This window comes from Copadichromis virginalis, linkage group LG7 (assembly GCF_057382275.1).
Source record: "Copadichromis virginalis isolate Kocher_CV1m ecotype Utaka linkage group LG7, C_Virginalis_male_GT1.1, whole genome shotgun sequence".
NCBI lineage: Eukaryota > Metazoa > Chordata > Actinopteri > Cichliformes > Cichlidae > Copadichromis > Copadichromis virginalis.
The window spans coordinates 59,834,948-59,855,595 of record NC_140624.1 but is presented as its reverse complement, the minus strand read 5'-3'; the positions used below and the strand labels follow the sequence as shown (position 1 = coordinate 59,855,595).

General features: G+C 41.6%; 2 protein-coding genes and 1 pseudogene across 3 annotated transcripts in view; 1 reads left to right on the top strand and 2 right to left on the bottom strand.

Annotated features, from left to right (window-relative positions):
• crb2a (crumbs cell polarity complex component 2a) overlaps nt 1-3,148 on the top strand; it is a 45,809-nt gene extending 42,661 nt beyond the window's left edge. The window contains exons 10-13 of the mRNA XM_085464523.1: nt 580-1,450; nt 2,138-2,254; nt 2,452-2,578; nt 2,832-3,148. Coding sequence (XP_085320649.1) covers nt 580-1,450; nt 2,138-2,254; nt 2,452-2,578; nt 2,832-3,053 — 1,337 coding nt within the window. The 3' untranslated portion in view covers nt 3,054-3,148. The remainder of the gene's footprint in view (nt 1-579; nt 1,451-2,137; nt 2,255-2,451; nt 2,579-2,831) is intronic.
• Nucleotides 3,149-6,105: 2,957 nt separating this feature from the next.
• On the bottom strand, nt 6,106-11,397 carry LOC146706377 (uncharacterized; annotated as a pseudogene).
• A 4,459-nt stretch (nt 11,398-15,856) lies between these two features.
• Nucleotides 15,857-20,648, bottom strand: part of dennd1a (DENN/MADD domain containing 1A) — a 42,442-nt gene continuing 37,650 nt past the window's right edge. For both annotated transcript variants that reach the window (XM_085464521.1, XM_085464522.1), the window contains 2 exons: nt 19,573-19,822; nt 15,857-19,069 (listed from right to left, as the gene is read on the bottom strand). In XM_085464521.1, coding sequence (XP_085320647.1) covers nt 18,038-19,069; nt 19,573-19,822 — 1,282 coding nt within the window. In that variant the 3' untranslated portion in view covers nt 15,857-18,037. The remainder of the gene's footprint in view (nt 19,070-19,572; nt 19,823-20,648) is intronic.

Below are 20,648 nucleotides of genomic sequence, written 5' to 3'. Positions count from 1 at the left end.
AGGAGGAGCTTACCCTCTGAATCAAGTGTTGCAGAGGTCAGTATATCACCAGACTCAGGGGTAACTGATTCAGCCACAGGGAGAAGATCTTCAGCAGTAAGCCTGGGCAAAAGAAGATCAGTGTCCAGGGTAACTAGCTCAGATACAGGAAGAACACTCTCTGGGTAGTTTGCACAGTGTTCACACAACCTGTAATGTTACTGGAGGTGAGTTAGGGAGGTAAACATATAAGGTCCATCTCAGTCCATGTGTCTATGTGCAAGCACGTTTCTCCCACACTCAACAGAGAGCAGTGGCACATCCAAAAAATCACTCCTAAACGGGGTTTTTTTTTTCAATATATTGGGGTGGGGGTGGGGGGCTGTAAGCCTATCCCAGCTGTCTTAGGGCGAGAGGGAGGGTTCACCCTGGACAGGTCACCAGTCTGTCGCAGGGCAAACACATAGACACAGACAACCATTCACTCTCACTTTCAAATCTACAGGCAATTTGGAGTTTCCCATTAAATATCTTCTACATGACATCCATATTTTGAAATAATAAGGAAAAATTGTTCATTTTGTTCATTTTGACTCCTAGGTGTTTATAATGCCACATTTGAGAACAACGCTGTGCAGTACAGTTCTGGAGGCTCCCTGGTTGAGCCTGTCACTAACATATACATGGAGTTGAGGACCCGGTCAGAAAATGCTGTGCTCCTGAGGGCCTCCTGGGGCTCTGATCTCCTAATGGTGGGTCTGTTGGACTCATCAGTCCGGGTGGAGATCCAGCTAAGCAACAGCTTTGAGCCTCTGACCTTTACAGGCGTCCGTCAGGTTGCAGACGGGAGCTGGCACCGCGTGAACATTTCCATGACTGAAAAGGACCGCAAAGCCTCCCCCTGGATCATCACTGTGGATGGAATCACAGATGCTAACAGTGTGCCAGAGCGCACAGGTAGTATTCGCTTTCTCAATCAGAAGGGGGCGTTACTAGCCCTTGCAGAGAGCTTCAATGGTTGCATGGGTGCAGTGAGGCTCGGAGGAGTTTACCTTCCTTTTGTGGATGATTATAAGGCCCCACAACCTTCTCAGTTTCATTTAATTGGAAAACCAAAGATTTATTTGGGCTGCACTGGTACCCCTGTTTGTGATTCAGATCCATGTCTAAACGGAGGCACGTGTGAAGACCTCTTTAATAAATTTGGATGTATCTGCAACTCTGGTTGGGAGGGAGACCAGTGTGAGATGGACACTGATGACTGTGCATCTCAGCCCTGTGTTCATGGAAGCTGTAAGGACTACTTGGCTGGTTTTCAGTGCAATTGCCACCTGGGATATGCTGGCACTCTCTGTGATGAAGATATTGATGAGTGTGAGCATCATAATTGTGAACATGGAGGAACCTGTCAGGATGGACCCAACATGTACACCTGCATATGCCCTAAGGAGTACAGGGGCCCACACTGCCAGTGAGTTCTCACTAATTGATCATTTGTTTATTCCCTGTAGTTAAAGGTGAACTGCTGTAGTGAAGCCAAACTACACAAAAGTATTGGGCCACCTGTGCATTACCCCTAGAGGAATTGCTCGGCCATAGAAATTCATTCCATAAAACTCCCTGCAGACTGATGTTTTTTGCTGATGTTAATGCCAATCCTACTCTGTTTTATATGGTCATCCACTTTATGGCTGAATTAAAACCACTTTGCAATATTAGTAGTTATGAGTGATTATGGATCACTGATCTTGAAGAAATTTCCTTTAGAATGACCCATTCTTTCACGAATATTTGTAAAGGCAGATTGTATGACTAGGTGCTTGATATTATACATGTGGCCATGATACTGAAAACATTCAAATTGAAAGATTCAAATGTTTTGCCCAATACTTTTGTTCCTATGGTGTATGTAAGATATGCATGCTGCCAGCAGCTTGTGCTGAGTGAGTTAAGAGCACAACTAATCTGCCCTATTTTAAACCATATTTGTCTTCACAATTGAAAAACAATGCAAGGAAGCGTTATTGTTTTTCTGTCTTTGTTTACAATTTTTTATTTATTAGTTTGAAAAGACAATAACATTGTAGATTTAGCACACACTACACATGCACTTAAGAATTCCTGCACATCTTGCCAAGATAAACACTATTTCTTCCAGGTGGGTCTATCCTCCTATACAGTGTGGTAAAGATGTTATGTGTGCAAACGATGGTGTCTGCAATGATGGACTGTGGGGGGCTAACTGTACATGCATGCCAGGTTTCACAGGCACCAGGTAAGCTCACATCTGAGTCATTTTACTCTAACTGTTACTAAATTTAAGTAATACCACATGTGTGTATGTATATCATGGTAGAGGGGATATATATAAATATATAACCATAAATATGACTTAGCTTCAGAGTTGTTAATGTAACAGTTAATGTTGACTTCAGGTAATTTCTGGTAATTCAGGTAATTTTTGTCTTGCAGATGTGAAATGGAGATCAATGAGTGTGGGTCTAACCCCTGTAGAAATGGAGGTTCCTGTTTGGATCGCTTTAACATGTTTGTATGTGAATGCCCGCCCGGTTACAGTGGTCCAGTCTGTGACAGTAACGTATGTTCGCTTCAATTTCTTCTTCAGAGCTAGATAGACGAGATCAATAACTTAGTTGCAACATTTAACGAATGATATATTATATGTGTTTCCCAAACTAAATTACTTTTCATATTTTACATGAAGTTTCACAACAGCAGTATAAACTTGATTTAGATTCACATCTTTCTAATTTTGAAATGACTGAAAATCAAACTATGTAATGGAAACATCCATCAGTAAGACCAAACCTCTACACTTTTTGTCTCTGCAGAAAGAAGCCCGTATACAGGGAATCCCCTGGCTGCTAATTGTGATCCCGTTGCTCTGCCTGTGCATTCTCCTAATGATTATTGGCTTGACCTTTGTAGTGCTCACAGCAAGGAAGAAGCGCCAGTCAGAGGGCGCTTATAGCCCCAGTGCTCAGGAACTAGCTGGAGCCCGGCTAGAGATGGACAGCATGCTCAAAGTACCACCGGAGGAGAGGCTTATCTGATCTGACAGGAACACAAATCGATAAAGGGAGCTAGAGGTGATCCGATGCTGTGGGGAGGTGCACAGGGCTGTCACTGTCAAACTGTTAGATCCTCTGAATGTCCAGGCTCATCTGATGTTATAGCCCCCTCCTTATAGACCTGTGCTACAAAAATATATTGACAATGTAAATTGTGCATATTTCATCATCTGAGGAAATAAGCCCTATGAACTTCAGGAACTCATAGCCATCAATTTATCCTCTGATGACCCCCTCTTATCAGAAATCATGCCAGTTTTTTATGCTCAAAACTGCTAAACAGAGGACAAATAAGCTCTCCACTACATGGTCACCTTTGGAAAATGTCCAACAGGTTCATGGCACACCAGTGGTGCTGCTGCCGGAAACTTTGCTCCAGTGGAGACAGTATGGCTCTGAGAAAACTCTTTACTGTTCTTTCTTTTCTGATAGACATGTTTGGCAACATGACTTATTTTTCAGTTTTCCTGGTAATATGGGACTTTGTAGCAATTTTTAGAAATGCTTTTTCTTGTAAAAGATTACATTTATTTACATTTGTGTCCACTTGTATGCACATTAATTAAATCTATAAATGTAATAAAGGCCAATTAGAGGTTTTTACTGCTTGGCCAGGAAGAATGCTTGTTATAAAGAATTTAGACAGTAGAGATAAAGTTAAATTGTTTGCTGTTATTTTTAATCCTAGTCTAGATTTTCATTGTCTCTTGTGCTCAGATTTTCTTTCTGTCAAGGTTTTTTTCTTCTTTTTTTTTTGTTTGTTTTTTTCAAAAAAGCAAACAAACAAACAAAAACAACATCCCATTTTTGATATTAGGGTCATTCGGTCTCAAATCAACCAAGGGTTCTGCTCAACTGTCTCTGATTTGCATACAAATTTGAGAAAATGTGATCATTTGGTATATCTTAAAAAGTATTTCATATATGAAGCTATGGTCTATTAACTCATAGTGAGTGAGGAAGGTGAGTGAAGAAGAAATACTCAATGCATCATGGGAATCCCCCAGCAGCCTACACCTATTGCATCATAACTAAGTCAGGATTCAGGATCAGCTGGTCCAGCCCTAACTGTATGCTTTAGCAAAAAGGGAAAGTTTTAAGCCTAATCTTAAAAGTAAAGATAGTGTCTGTCTTCCGAATCCAAGATAGAAGCTGGTTCCATAGAAGAAGCCCATATGGAAAAGATATATATAAATCTTATAAAGTTTGTATCTGTCTTATGTGAAACTTGTATGAAAAGCATACAAGAATAAAAACAGATATAAGATCCCATAAAAAATTATATAAATGAAACTTGTATGTTTTGGATACTTACTAAAACAATATATGAAAGTAATGAGAAAGTATATGATGTTATATGATTCACTATATGAAGCAGGCCACATCTTATGCAAGTCTTTTATAAGTTTTTTCTATTTCTTTTCCATATGGGAGGGCCTGAAAACTGAAGGCTCTCCCTCCCATTCTATTTTAAATACTCTAGGATCAACAAGTAGGCCTGCAGAGCGAGAGTGAAGTGCTCTAATAGGGTGATATGGTACTACAAGGTCATTAAGGTATGATGGGGCCTGATTATTTAAGACCTTGTATGTGAGGAGCAGGATTTTGAATTCAATTCTGGATTTAACAGGAAGCCAATGAAGGGAAGCCAAAACAGGAGAAATATGCTCTCTCTTTCTAGTCCCTGTCAGTACTCTTGCTGCAGCATTTTGGATTAACTGAAGGCTTTTCTGGGAATTTTTAGGACATCCTGATAAAAATGAATTACAGTAGTCCAGCCTGAAAGTAATAAATGCATGAACTAGTTTTCCAGCATCACTCTGAGACAGGATATTTCTAATTTTAAAGATATTGCACAAATAGAAGAAAGCAGTCCTACATATTTGTTTAATATGTGCATTGAAGGACATGTCCTGGTCAAAAATCACTCCAAGGTTCCTCACAGTGTTACTGGAGGGCAAGGTAATGCCATCCAGAGTAAGAATCTGGTTAGATAGGTCTGTGAAGGTTCTCAGTCATCCAGGTCATCGTAGTCAAAGGAGCTTGCAAAGAAAAGCGTCTGGACTTTTTTAAGTTACTTGAAGACATTTGTGTTACTAGAAGACGATGTGGTGTATGCTGTACAGTGCAGCGAGGAATGCCCAGACCTCTACATTGGAGAGACCAAACAGCCACTTCACAAGCGCATGGCACAACACAGAAGAGCCACCTCCACAGGACAAGACTCAGCAGTCTATCTTCATCTTAAGGATAAAGGACACTCTTTCGAGGATGCCAATGTTCACATTTTGGACAGAGAGGACAGATGGTTTGAAAGAGGAGTGAAAGAAGCCATCTATGTCCACTGTGAGTGACCATCTTTGAACAGAGGCGGGGGTTTACGACACCAACTCTCTGCCATCTATAATCCAGTTTTGAGATCCCTTCCCAGACGCCTTAACGCCCACTCACATCCTGGGCCATCTGACCTCAGGAATTCGCATGATAAGGTGGGGCCAGGTTTCACAATGAACACACCCGAAACTCTGGCTGATTGGGACCCACACCCAGTTTCACACCTTGGCTCAGGCGATTAGAGGATCATCAGGGGGTCCTTTTGTCCCTCTGTGGGGGGATACTCCCACTAGGTTTATATCTGGGACTCTCCACCATTTGACCTTAGAACTGAAGAAGCTTCTCGGATGAGAGGTGAAACGTCTTCAAGCAACTTAAAGAAGTCCAGACACTTTTCTTTGCAAGCTCCTTTGACAATCTGGTTAGATACCATATTTCTAAGATTTTCAGGGCCGAGTAAAATAACCTCAATTTTATCAGATTTAAGAAGCAGAAAATTAGAGGTGATCCAGGTCTTTATGACTTTAAGACAGTCCTGCAGTTTAACTAATTGTTGTGTGTTATCTGTCTTCATGGATAGATAACCTTCGGTATCATCCGCATAGCAATAAAAGTGTATGCTATGCCTTCTAATGATAATGCCTAAGGGAAGCATGCATAATGTAAACAGAATTGGTCCTAGCACTGAGCTGTTTGACAACTACTCTTTCAAGGATTTTTGATATAAAAAAAGGTAGGAGATTGGCCTATAATTAGCTGGCTTTTTAAGTAACGTTTTAACTACAGCCAGCTTGAAGGCCTGTGGTACATAGCCGATTTTTAGAGATAGGTTGATCATGACTGAAGCATTAATTAATGGCAGGACTTCTTTGAACAGTCTTGTAGGAATGGTGTCTAAAAGACATAGTTTGGAGGAAGTAATTATTGAAGTTAACTCAGAAAGATCAATTGGAAAAAAAGACTAAATAAATATCAATGGTACTGAAAGTAGCTGTGGATAATATTACATCTATGAGACAATTATGAGTCATTTTTTCTCTAATGGTTAAAATTTTATTTGTGAAGAAGTTCATGAAGTCATTACTAGTTAACGTTAAAGGGATGGTTGGCTCAAGAGTGCACTGACTTTTTGTCAGCCTGGCTACAGTGCTGAAGAGAAACCTGGGGTTGTTCTTATTTTCTTCAATCAGTGATGAATAGTAAGATGTTCTGGTTTTGCGGAGGGCTTACTTATAAAGCAGCAAACTATTTCTCCAGGCTAAATGATGATCTTCTAAATTTATGACACACCATTTCCTCTCCAGATTACGAGTTATCTGCTTTAGGCTACGTGTTTGAGAATTATACCGCGGAGTCAGGTACTTCTTATTTGAGGCCTTAGTTTTCACTGGAGCTACAGTATCCAGAGTCGTACGTAGTGAGGAGGTAAAATTATTAACAAGATAATCGACTTCTGTTGGAGTAGCGTTCAGATAGCTGCTCTGCTCTGTGTTGGTACAGGGCATTGAAGATGATAACAGTGGGTGGATTATATTCTTAAACTTAGTTACAGCGCTTTCAGAAAGACATTTACTGTGATGAAATCTACTCCCCACTGCTGTGTAATCAATTAGTGTAAATTTAAGTGATCAGAAATGATCAGACAAGAGAAGGTTTTCAGGAAACACTGTTAAATGTTCAGTTTCTATACCATATGTTAGATCAAGATCTAAAGTGTGATTAAAGTGGTGGGTGGGTGGGTTCTTTTAGATTTTGAGAGAAGCCAATTGAGTCTACTAACAGATTAAATGCCATGTTGAGGCTGTCATTTTTAGCATCTACATGAATGTTAAAATCACCCACAATAATTATTTTATCTAAACTGAGCACTAAATCATATAAGAAGTCTGAGAAATCAGACAGAAACTCAGTGTAAGGCCCGACGGACAATAGATCAAAGCAAATAACACTGGTTTTGAATTTTTCGAAAAAGTAAAAGTCTGTCTTGGTCTTTGGTTGATTAATAGGCTGGTGTGAAAAATTGCTGCCAAACCGCCCCCTCAGCCTGTGCTTTGAGGTTTCTGATAGTTAGAATGACTCGGGGGTGTTGATTCATTTAAACTAACATAATCATCCTGCTGCAACCAGCTTTCTGTAAGGCAGAATAAATCAATTTGTTGATCAATTATTAAGTCATGTACTAACAGAGACTTGGAGGAGAGAGACCTAATATTTAATAATCCACATTTCACTGTTTTACTCTTTGGTTCAGATGTGGATACTGTATTGTTCTTTCTTTGTGATTTTTTATGTTTAAGTTGTTTGTTGCTGGTTTTTAGTTTGTTTTTTGTCTTTTTGGAAGATTTCCATGCAAATTATCCTCATCATCACTACAAGCAAACTTATCACACAGAAGGTGTTCTTTATGAAGAACCAGAAGGTTCTTTCAATAGGTTCAGGGCTCTAGAGTGCGACCAATTTGGTCGCAAATGCGACCAAATTTTTCAGTGGTGCGACTAAAAATAAATATTTTCCGGTAACAAAAAAAAAATCTCTGTAACTCTCCGTGTGGTCAACAACAGACACACATTATGCCCCTATCGTGGACTAAACCAATCAGAGATAGTCAGGGGCGGGACCTCTCTGATTGGCCGTGGTCCAGTTGAAAGTGCAGGTGGAAGAGAGAGGTGAGTAGCTTGAATAAAGCGATATCAATTCATTAACGGATTCCACACAAAGACCTAAACACGGAGCGGACCCAACACATCAGAATCAGCTTCGTCTTTCTCGGCTTTCTCACCCGACGGCCTGAACACGGACACGCTGTCGGAGCTTAGCGATTCTTCGGGTCCGCGCTGTGTTTACGTCTTTTTGCGCTGATTCTGAGCTGCAGGTTTTGCCTCTCTCCAACCAAAATTCACCGAGCCTGCAGCAAAAGAAGCAGCAAACTGCGCTTCACATTTGATCAATGTCGTCATGAATTCCCTCTGACTTTTGCTGTTTTGCTTCCACCACGATAAAAATCACACTTCCTGCACAGCTCTCTCTCTCTCTGTACTTCAGGAACAGTTTCCCGTCTCAAATCTGTTTTCTGCATTATTCATTCGCTTATTACCCACCAGTCTAGCGTTGTTTACAGCGCTTTTTCTTTTTTCACTTAAATGACCTCGGACAAGAAAGCCTAATTTCTGCTGTTCAATACTGAAGAAATTTAAATTTCTTAAAATTATGCAAAATTGCAGAATATTTTTAAGGTTATCTGCTATAAAAAGCCAGACCAGGAAAATCTCCTTCATGTTTTCCTGTGTTTTATTCTCAGTTACTTTCACACAAAGGCATCTGCTGTGATTTTCACAATTCTGATGAAGTCTCATGTGTATCAGTACTGATAAATGATCAGAATTATAATATTTCTGACTGTCTGAGGCTAAATTGAATCAAATCAGGACTTTGAGAACCGGAATTGAATGGATTATAGAAATCAGTGATGATACTCAGCCCTAGTGAGCAGCCTAGGCCTGAGAGAAGTGGATGTACTGTAGCTGTGGGTAATAAGAAAAGATGAAAAGAACTATTGATAACTTTTTTGTTAAGTTAAGGCCTGATCTGTCTGAAATTCATAGCCAGTGCTCTGACACGGTGCCATCAATATTTGAATGCTGAAAAAGCACAGTGTATCCAGAAAACACATTATATGCTGCAGTAAATGCACTGCCCAAGTGTCCCCTCTCCCCACGGCCTTTCAGCAGCAGACAGCAGCAAACAGGTCGTCAGAGGAGGCCAAGATGATGATTAAGTTTTTAACATTTTCTACAATATTGACAAAGCACTTTAAGCACAAGTTTGTTAGTTAATAATTTAGAAATTAATATTGTCTGTATGGACTTCCCCCCCCAAAGAAAGTGCACATGTAAAACTGCGGTGTTAAGCGATGCGGTTGAAAAATTTGAGTGCGCCTAACTTTTGTGCCGGTACGCCTAAATTTTTAAAGTTAGGCGTACCGGTGCGCCCATGTCAAAAAGTTAGTCTAGAGCCCTGAGGTTGCTTCAAACCAAGAGTGTTGCATCCATTCTTGCATGCTACAGAGTAAAGGTAAATAAAAAATTCTGGATGGACATGAATGGACAGGGCAGGATGGTTATTGGGGTAGTTAGTTGTAGCACAGGGGGTAGAGCTATAGCCAGCAACCACCTTGGTAGATGCTCAGGGGGTAGTCTTCCCTTGCCCTTTGTTGTGTTCTCCCTCAAGCTGTGTGTCCCTCTTCACATGGCTACAGAGGATCCTTTCCAGGATGATCTGTAACTGGCTTATGTTGTGTTTACTTTGTATGCTCTGCAGTAAAACTGTTTCGGAGTCCAGTTGGGTTAAATTCTGCCAGCCACACAGCAAGCCTTGACAAGACTGCTAAGAAATTGATGATGCCAGCTTTTACATGACAAAAAAGCATGACTGGTGTAATTATAAACTTTAATTTTAATTCAGTTCAATTCCATTCTATTCTGCTTATCCAATTCAGGGTTATGGGGAAGTTGGCCACAGCTGCTATAGGGTGAGAAGCAGGGTATACCCTGAACAAGACAGCAGTCTGTTGTAGGGCTAACACAGAGAGACAGACAACCATTCACACTTACCTATGGCCAATTTACAATCACCAGTTAACCTAACCAATAACTGCATGTCTTTGTGAGGAAGTCGGAGTACCCGGAGAGAACCCACACAGGCACGGAGAAAATATGCACCTTCCACACAGAAAGGGCCCAGCCAAATGGTGGAGTCGAACACAGAACCTTCTGGCTCTTAAGGTCATTTCAGAAGGCCACTTTATATTGTACCACAGTGCTGCCCAATTTAATTTAGTTCAGTTTAAAATAAGATGTGGCCTGATTATTCAAGACCATGTACGAGAGGAGAGGATTTTAAATTCCATTCTGAATTTAACAGGTAGTGTATGAAGAAAAGCAAGTATGGGCAAAATATGCTCTCTCTTTCCTTGTCAGTACTCTCGCTTCAGCTGCATTTTACCACCCCACTTGCACATTATAGGTGAGATTTTCTAATCTGGATGATTTCGTAGTTAGCACAAGGCGAGTCTCCTGGCCTGCATCAGCTCCAGAACCCTGCATTATCTACTGGGTAAGACTAATAGGATCAGGGGTTAAGACTTAGGGGTTAAGAACAGCTCAACTTGATGAAAAGAAGGAAATACAGAGAGAAGATTTTGAGGAGACACCTGAATCCTCCATAGTACTAAAGGGAATGAGCAGGACCCAACAATCATCACTCGCACAGCGAGAGGAAAGCAGTAGCTGGTATTGTCTCACACAGGAGCATCTCCAGGTCAGGTATGGAATTATTGGAGAGATAAAGTGGCTGGTGCAATGTCATGGCACGCTGTGGCAGGCAGGATGTATGACCCAAATGCAGGACTTGGAGACTGAATGATTAACTAAGGGTGGCTTTATTGCTGGAGAAAAAAACATGCACAGGACAAGGACTAACAAATTAAAACAGGAAATACACGACAGGTACAGAGGCACGGACATGCCACTGAACAGAGGGAACACGGAGCACAGGGACAGGAATAACAAACTGCGACATGAGACTGAATGACTCATGTCTACTGAACAATGACAACTGAACAAGAAAATAAAGATAAAGACAGAACCTACACTAAAAAATGAGGGGCACAGGAACAAAACACAAGAACTAGAAATCACAAAACAAAGAAGAACTAGAAAGCTAGAAATACAGAACCATAAAACAAAAGACTAATAATGATAAACCATGATGAAATCAAAGCTTAATAATAACACAAAACACTAGGTCACCAACCCAGGACTGTGACATGCATGCAAGCCAGAAAAGCCAGATCTGCTGCACTGAAGTCAGAAATTCAGCTTACCTCAACTCCTTTGCCAAGCCAGACACCTGACAGGGTATAGATTGAGCCTTTTGTCCAACAGTTGTCAAGCTCTCGGAGTCCTCTGGAAGGTACCACGTGACCTCCACACATCTGATGGACGGGAGGTATGTTTTAAATGGACTGAAATAACCAGCTGGAAAATAGGCCAATGAGACTGCTGCAGGAGTGGATTTGTATGTGTGGGCAGTCAGTGCCGCGGGAGAATTGATTAAGCTGATAGAAAGGGCCAGGGGACGAAAACAAGAGTTTTTCTCTATTTCCTAGTGATAAAGTATTTTTATATTTAATCAAAGAGAAATCAAAATATAAATTTCATCAATATATAAATGGGAAATGTAGTTTGAGTAGTAGAATGTCTCTAATGTCTGAGTTTTCTGGTGGCGTGTGTGCACGTGAGCCAGCTACAATCTTGGCAGTTTTGTGTCCATCTGGAGGAATGTAGGAAGATATGTGTTATAACTGTTAAACACAGAACCATGATTTATATGTGGTAAACATGAGATCAAAATATAACCTAACATATTGAACATAAATATGTATCAGTTTCCATACTTAATATGTGGTTATACCAGCTAAATTATGCTCAATTGCTTAATACTGGTATGTTGAACATGGAGGCATGTTGCTATTGACCCTGCAGAAGGTTGGTGATCTTTGTGCATAAGATTAACCTTCATGCATCTCAGCATCTCATCCACTGTGTGATTTTCACATGGCCTAGTTAACACAACTACTTTGTTACACTTTAACTGAATTCACTGAACTAAATGTACATTTTATACCTAGATTTGCAGGCAGACTGGACATGTCTGTGAAAACAGATATTAATCAAGCATACCATTCTACCATTAATCCATTAATTAATAATTGTAATTTAGTATATTAATCCAAAAATAATAAGTTGCTTTACTATTATTTCAGCATTTTTTGAAAATTTATATACAATTGTTGCTAAGCATGAAAGTATCATTTTGACTAAAGTGATTTTGGTAATTACAAGTACTGTAGCTTTAGGACAGCTGTGGTTAATGCCACAGCTGTCCTCAATTTACACAGCCATGGCATAAACCAGACCACAGTGTAATGGTGTTATACATTTAGGGGGTTCAATTTGGCCCAGTCTCTTGGAGCATTACATTTTTTGATGGTCGTTAAAACCTGTGTTTTTCAAATATTTTTCACTTATGTTGTATGTTTAGTAGCAGTTCAAAAAAAGAAATAAAGGTCACCACATCACACCAGTTCAAGCTAACAAAATCCAGCTTTAACCACATAGAAACATCTAATGGCAACATCAGATTGAAAAAAAAAAAAACCTAAGTAATATATATATATATATATATATATATATATATATGTTGGAACACTGAGCTACTAGTTGTTTCGCCGTCATTGTGGATGACGGCTCAGTGTTCCAACATTCGAAAGAAGGGACTGCTCTCACAGCTAGAGATTGACGAGGTACAACACAAATGCTACGGCAAGGAGGAGTCAGGACGCCAGGTCAGGGGGGAGATATCATCACCCCCACCCAAGATTGGGTACATAGCCCCAAGTGTGATAGGAGAAGGATCGTTGAGTGCGAGAGGAACTGACCTGAAAAATAGGATCATGGCCAAGCTTGAAACCTGGATCCCCCGTAGCCGGTTACCAAGATTACGTGAAGTACCCTCAGAAGGTCTGCTAGATGATGTTAATGCAGCACTACGGGCAATACCTACAACCACGATTACCGACACTAACAAGCTGATCTACAATACGGCAGCAGTGATCAGTGAGATGCTTGGCTACAAGTTGAACAGCCACAAGGGGCAGTACCCTCCATGGAGAAGGAGGCTAGAGGGCAAGATCAAAGTAGCACGGAGAGAGGTTAGCCAACTAACGGAGTTGCAGAAAGGTGCGACGAATAAGGTGCCTAAGAAATACAGCAAGCTGTCCATACCTGAGGCCTTGGAAACTGCCAAGCAAAGACTCACAGCCTTGGCCAGCCGCTTGAGGAGGTACACCAGAGAGATAGAAGGCAGGAGAATAAACCAGCTGTTCTCCACAGAACCAGCAAAGGTGTACTCTCAGTGGCAAGGGAACAATAAGAGAACAGCACCACCAAGGCTGGAGATGGAGCAATACTGGAAGAGCATATGGGAGAAGGATGCAACCCATAACGGCAATGCTCAGTGGCTAGAGGATCTGAGGGCAGACCACAGCGACCTCCCTGAACAGGGTCCAGTAACCATCACAGTGGCAGATATCCAAGAAAGGGTCTCCAGTATGAAGAGTTGGACAGCACCAGGGCCCGACATGGTTCACGCCTACTGGCTGAAGAAGCTAACTGCACTCCACGAGCGTCTGGCAGCACAAATGAACCAGCTGCTAGTTAACGAGAGACACCCGGAATGGCTAACTGAAGGCCGGACGGTCCTGATCCCCAAGGACCCCAAGAAGGGACCGGTCCCCTCCAACTACCGACCAATAACCTGCCTCAGTACTACATGGAAGCTCCTGTCAGGCATCATATCGGCTAAGATGAACAGGCACATGGGTCAATACATGAGCGGGACACAGAAAGGAATTGGCAAGAATACCAGAGGCGCAAAACACCAGCTACTGGTAGACAGAACAATCAGCCGAGACTGCAAGACCAGACTGACCAACCTGTGCACTGCCTGGATTGATTACAAGAAGGCCTATGACTCAATGCCCCACAGCTGGATACTGGAATGCCTAGAATTGTACAAGATCAATGGGACCCTAAGAGCCTTCATCAGGAACTCAATGGGGATGTGGCGTACAACACTAGAGGCCAACTCCAAGCCCATAGCACAAGTCACCATCAAGTGCGGGATCTACCAAGGAGATGCTCTGTCCCCACTGCTGTTCTGCATAGGCCTGAACCCCCTCAGTGAGATCATTAACAAGACTGGCTACGGATACCGACTACGGAACGGAGCAGTTGTCAGCCACCTCCTGTACATGGATGACATCAAGCTGTATGCCAAGAGTGAACGAGACATCGATTCACTGATCCACACTACCAGGCTATACAGCAATGACATTGGAATGTTGTTCGGACTGGAGAAGTGTAGTCGGATGGTAACAAAGAGAGGGAAGGTAGTCAGAACTGAGGGGATTGAACTACCAGAAGGCAACATTGCAGACATAGAGGACAGTTACAAGTACTTGGGGATCCCGCAGGCGAATGGGAACCATGAAGAGGCCGCTAGAAAAGCTGCAACCACCAAGTACCTGCAGAGGGTCAGGCAAGTCCTGAGGAGTCAGCTGAATGGTAAGAACAAGATCCGGGCCATCAACACGTACGCCCTGCCCGTGATCAGGTACCCTGCTGGGGTAATAGGCTGGCCAAAGGAGGAGATAGAAGCCACTGACATAAAGACAAGAAAGCTCCTTACCATGCATGGAGGGTTTCACCCCAAGTCCAGCACCCTGAGGCTGTACGCTAAGCGGAAGGAAGGGGGCCGGGGACTGGTGAGTGTCAGCACCACAGTCCAGGATGAGACAACGAACATCCAAGAATACATTGGGAAGATGGCCCCAACTGACCGAGTGCTCAGTGAATACCTCAGGCAGCAGAAACCCAAGAAAGAGGAGGGAGACGAGGAACCATCATGGAAGGACAGGCCCCTGCACGGTATGTACCACCGGCAGATAGAGGAGGTGGCTGATATCCAGAAATCCTACCAGTGGCTGGACAAAGCTGGACTGAAAGACAGCACAGAGGCACTAATCATGGCAGCACAAGAACAAGCTCTGAGCACAAGATCCATAGAGGCTGGGGTCTATCACACCAGGCAAGACCCCAGGTGCAGGCTGTGTAAAGATGCCCCAGAGACAATCCAGCACATAACAGCAGGGTGCAAGATGCTAGCAGGCAAGGCATACATGGAACGCCATAACCAAGTGGCCGGCATAGTGTACAGGAACATCTGTGCGGAGTATAACCTGGAAGTCCCGAGGTCAAAATGGGAGATGCCCCCAAGGGTGGTGGAGAATGACCGAGCTAAGATCCTGTGGGACTTCCAGATACAGACGGACAAAATGGTGGTGGCTAACCAACCGGACATAGTGGTGGTAGACAAACAGAAGAAGACGGCCGTAGTGATCGATGTAGCGGTTCCGAATGACAGCAATATCAGGAAGAAGGAACACGAGAAGCTGGAGAAATACCAAGGGCTCAGAGAAGAGCTCGAGAGGATGTGGAGGGTGAAGGTAACGGTGGTCCCCGTGGTAATCGGAGCACTAGGTGCGGTGACTCCCAAGATAGGCGAGTGGCTCCAGCAGATCCCGGGAACAACATCGGAGATCTCTGTCCAGAAGAGCGCAGTCCTGGGAACAGCTAAGATACTGCGCAGGACCCTCAAGCTCCCAGGCCTCTGGTAGAGGACCCGAGCTTGAAGGATAAACCGCCCGCAGGGGCGTGCTGGGTGTTTTTTTTTTTATATATATATATATATATATATATATATATATATATATATATATATATATAAGGTTAAAAAGAAACACACACAGACAGTGTGGTTGACACAAAACATTGTGAAATATGTAATTTTAATGAAACTGATATTTGTAGATTTAAATTATATGCAAATGCAGTAGGATACTATTCAGCAGTCTTTAGTCATTCTTAGAACAAATATAGTGTTGTCTTTACAAATAGGCACACAAGACAGCAGCTACAGCTGATCTGCACAGCACTTTCAAGCTGTTAATTTTTTTTGGTATTCACCACACATGAACGCATCAAAAAATCTGGAACGCAGTAAAAAGCTGAGAAAGACACTGACACAATTGTGTAATGGTAGAGAGGTCAGAGCAGATAATTTAGAAACTGATGGCCAAAGTGTGAGAAGCTATTATTATTCCTCTTACATCACAATGTTTAAGCAGCCTCATTAGCTAATCACAGTTGCAAAAACCAAAAAAAGGAAAATATATCAGCAAAGGCTTGTCCAAAAGATCCAGCAAAACAATACTATACAACAAGGGGTTTTAAAGTATTCATATATTTAGCAGACAAACAACTTTAAAATATTCCAGGAAATGTAATGTAATCTTATGCTTGTAGACGGTCTTAAAAAATTATTGACAACACATTTTTTCAGGTCAGAGAGAAAAGCATTAAACAGAATTTATCATGAAAGCAACAAACAAAACAAAAAAAACCCCAAAACAAAACACACCCAAGCAAAAATTCATTGTGTACAAAGCTACTAAAACATCAATAGAAGAACTATGCACATGTGAGGTGCACTATATTTTGTAGTGACAGCCACTTAATTCGATTAGGATGTTCTTTTGCTATAGCAGACTAGCTAAAAATAATAATGTGAGCTAATCATAGAAGCTGACTTCATGAAAACGTGTGCTATTGTGACATTTATGCGCTTTCAGGAAATAATGGGTGCTATTCTTAAAGTTTATACACAGATAATGGGATGGCACTGAAGACAAATGACCCACAAGAGAGCTGCGCAATGAAATGTACAAGCAAATGTTTTGGTAAATGCCTTTACAGAAAGGCATTTTCCCCAGGAAAATCACACATGACGTAACACAATTTGTAGAAATGCATCCACGTTTCCCAATCTGTTTAATAGAAAGAGTTTGTCACTGGTCATCAATCAGAGGGTGAGGGTGTCATCATGTGACCATTTTTGCCTTCTATATCAGGACCTTCTGTTGCAGTTAATCGGTGCTTTTGGAGCAAACTGCTCTGGAGCCCACTAAAAGGTAATAACCTATTGAGAAGCTCCACAGAGGACTTTATAGGTACAAAGACCTTTTATTTTTCTTCCATCAACTCTGAAATGATGGCTACAGCTGGGTATTTACAAACCAACATCAATTTGCATTTCCTCTGAACAAACCATTTTCCTGCTTGTTTTAGTTTATTTTTTGAGGATAACACAGAGCTATTGTCTAAACAACTAATACTCTAGGGACCTTTAATTTTTTTTTAAATCGCTTTTGCAATTTCACATTCATGCATTTGACCAAAAACAGTATACTCACAGTTCCTCTTGTGCCCTGAAGACTACTACACCAAAGAAGAATTAAAACAAAAAAACGGTCTGTATTATACTTGCTTATGAACACAATCATGGATACTTGGAATAAAGAGGACCTCAGCATATTCAAAGAATTAGAACACCTGCGTAAGAACTGTTGTCATGTTGACTTCTGTAGTTCAGTGTTAGAGGCTTTGAACTACAAAAAAAAGTAACTGGTTTGAAAATCACTTCATTTCTAATGCATCTACACAGATAGACTCATGACATGACAACAGAATGACTAATGTACCCAGCACAAGGAAGGTGGTTTTTAATGGTGCAGCTGATTAATGTGCGTTTTATTTATTGTATCTTGTATTTATTACTTCGGAATTTAGAATCCTGCCTCAAAAAAATAAGTTCTGACCTATATTCTACGACGGAAAAACTGGGAGCGCCTACACACTCATCAGCCTGGTTGCAGATAGCATACAAAATGTACCTGCTCTTTGTTTTTCAACTTAGGCAATCAGGACAACTCTATTAGAACTCTGACATGGCATTTTTCAGCAGTCTTTAATCTTCATTTAATCTGTATTTTTTTGAGCTAGACAAGTATAACAGACTAAATCAGATTATTCCACTATTAAAAGCAACCCAAGGTCCTGGATAGAGCAGTGGTAGAAGTGACATAAAATAATCTCTATGCACATATAAAGATTTTAGTCAAATGTTTCCCATTTCCTCCGGAGGTCCTCCACCTTCTGTTTTTGGGATGAAGCTGGTCTGGCCAAGGACAACAGGTCCCCAAAAGGATCCTGAGGCTTCTGACTGTCCTGTTCAACATTAAGTGGCTTTCCCAGTGCATTTATAGCTGTGGAAAAAGTGTGATTGCTGGCAGAGGAGTGAGGCAGAGAGGTGACTGATGACGGGAATGCTGATTGGAGCAGTGAATAGCTGGGTGGGGCAGTGGAACTGCCTGGCGAATGCTGTCTGTAAAGCCCCGGTAGTGTTGTAAATGACTGCTGCTGCGTTGGAGCAGGCATATAAGGGCCTGGCGGAGGTCTGGAGACTGTATTAAAGGGGTTTCCACTTATAATTGGTGAGTAATGCATTTGAAGGGAAGGGTTTTGCAAAGACTGGGTGAAAGGGTTTAGTGATAGGTTTGGATATTTTGGGAAAGAGGGCAAGCCCTGTGGGTAGGATCCAGGTTGTAGTACTAGCTTGTAGGAAGATGAGATACTACTATCTGTCCCATCAGTTGGTGCAGTGGAGCTGGTCTGTGCTGAGTTCTTTAGAGGATCTAAAAGGCTTATGAGATCTATACCTTCCTTAGTACTCTTAGGGGTCTTCAGCAAATCTCCATCTGTGGACATGCTCAGAGCTTGTCTAAACTCTTCTCCCCCTGATATAGTCCTTCCTTCACCAGTTCCTGCTGGTTTGGAGCATGACTGGGCTGTGGGAGGTGTCAAGACAGAACCAAGCTCAGGTGTCTTCCTTCCCTGGGGACGAGGAATAGTGATATTACCTAGAGAGGAAAGGTCCAAAGGCTCAGGGCACGTGCTGGAGCTATCAAGCCCTGGGGATTGGGTTCCTGTGTACACAGGAAGTTGGACAGATGGAGGTCTATTACAGGTAGAGGGACCAGGCAAAGGCATTTTTTCATGACCTGTACTCCACAGCTTGTTGTAAGAGTTGGAGAGCTTGAGCCCTGGAAATGTTCGTGAATTGTCACCAACGTTTACGTCCAGCCGCTGCAAGCACAAGAGATCAGAATTTAAAGAACCACTTGAGTTGTTTTTCTTCACAATTTAGCTCAGTAAATCCTACAGTACTACTGCTTCTTAACTCACATGGTGTAATATATATACATATATTATGCCATGAGCCATTATGAGTTTTTGAGATGAGATTTACACACACACACACACACACACACACACACACACACATATTATATATATATATATATATATATATATATACACACACACATTTTTTTTTTCCCCCCCAATACAATTTTAAATAGTGTTTTCATAGTGTTCAATAGGTAGACAACAAAATATGTGATCCACTACTACGTGTCTTCTAAAAGCTTTTAGATCATCATCTGAGGACCATTAATCCTCATGTACAGATTGTGGAATTTACAAACAGTCTGGAATATCTGGATTTAATTTAGAAAAAAACTAATCTTATATAATAAAATTAATTATAATACAAACTATTCAGGTAGTGTCTGGAACAGAAATCTCACCTGGTAGGTAAACTTGGGCTGCAACTCATCGGAGTCTTTAGAAGTCCTCAGATCCTCGAGACTCTTAGCCAAGGCAACTGGTTGGCTCTCAGGTTCGTCCAGGCACCCAAAAAAGTCACCAAGCAAGTTGAGATTGGAGAACTTCTCATTGACTGGGCTAGGGGGGGCAGTATGACTTTCTGGTGGCCCAAAACCAGTATCATGACTTTCTATCAACTCAACCTCTTTTAGTGTGTGGTACGGCTGTGGCCTGCAGGAAAAGAGATAAACCTGTTATTATAAATTCTTCCTCACAATGGATGTTATATGCACTTTTCTACTCTATTTTTCTAGCGCTTATGACAGCATTTCTCATTCACCATTCACATACACATTCATACAAGCATTTTTTCTATATCTAAGTGCTTTCTATGCAAGATTCACACGCCGATGAACACATATCTTGTCAAAGGATACTTCGACATGCATACAAGCAGGAGTCTGGGATAAAACAACAGACCTCCAAATCAGTAGATGACCTGCTCTACCTTTTCAGCCAATGACTTTAAAATAATTTAAGTTTGGAACATTTGCCCTTCAATGTTTTTGACTTAGACAGGCAGAGTTGGAGAACTTCATCATACTGGTTCAAAGAATCATGGTACAAATCAGATATTAATAGAAATTAATCATATACAAATTTTTTTTGTTTATTTCAGTAGATGCACTGCTCTACCTCTATCACAGCCACCACTCTTAAATTGCCCCTCCATGAATGGCCACCTCATTGTTTTGGAGGGATCCCAGGAGCCATGTTGTCAGGGGCAATTTGCCCCTAGTCAAGGCTCCCAAGGCAAATTAGTACTGGGTAAGGGGCCAGACTAAGTGTGATTTAAAAAACAAACAAACCCTATAATAAACCCCTATAACAACGAAATCCATAAATATTACTCAGACCAGGGGTCGGCAACCCGCGGCTCTTTAGTCCTTTTAGTGCGGCTCCGCGTGGTTTGGGAAAATAAATTAGAAGTATTTAGCTGAAGTGTATTTTCTTTATGTTAGTTCATTTTTAACTTGTAGTTCTAAATTGGAAGATT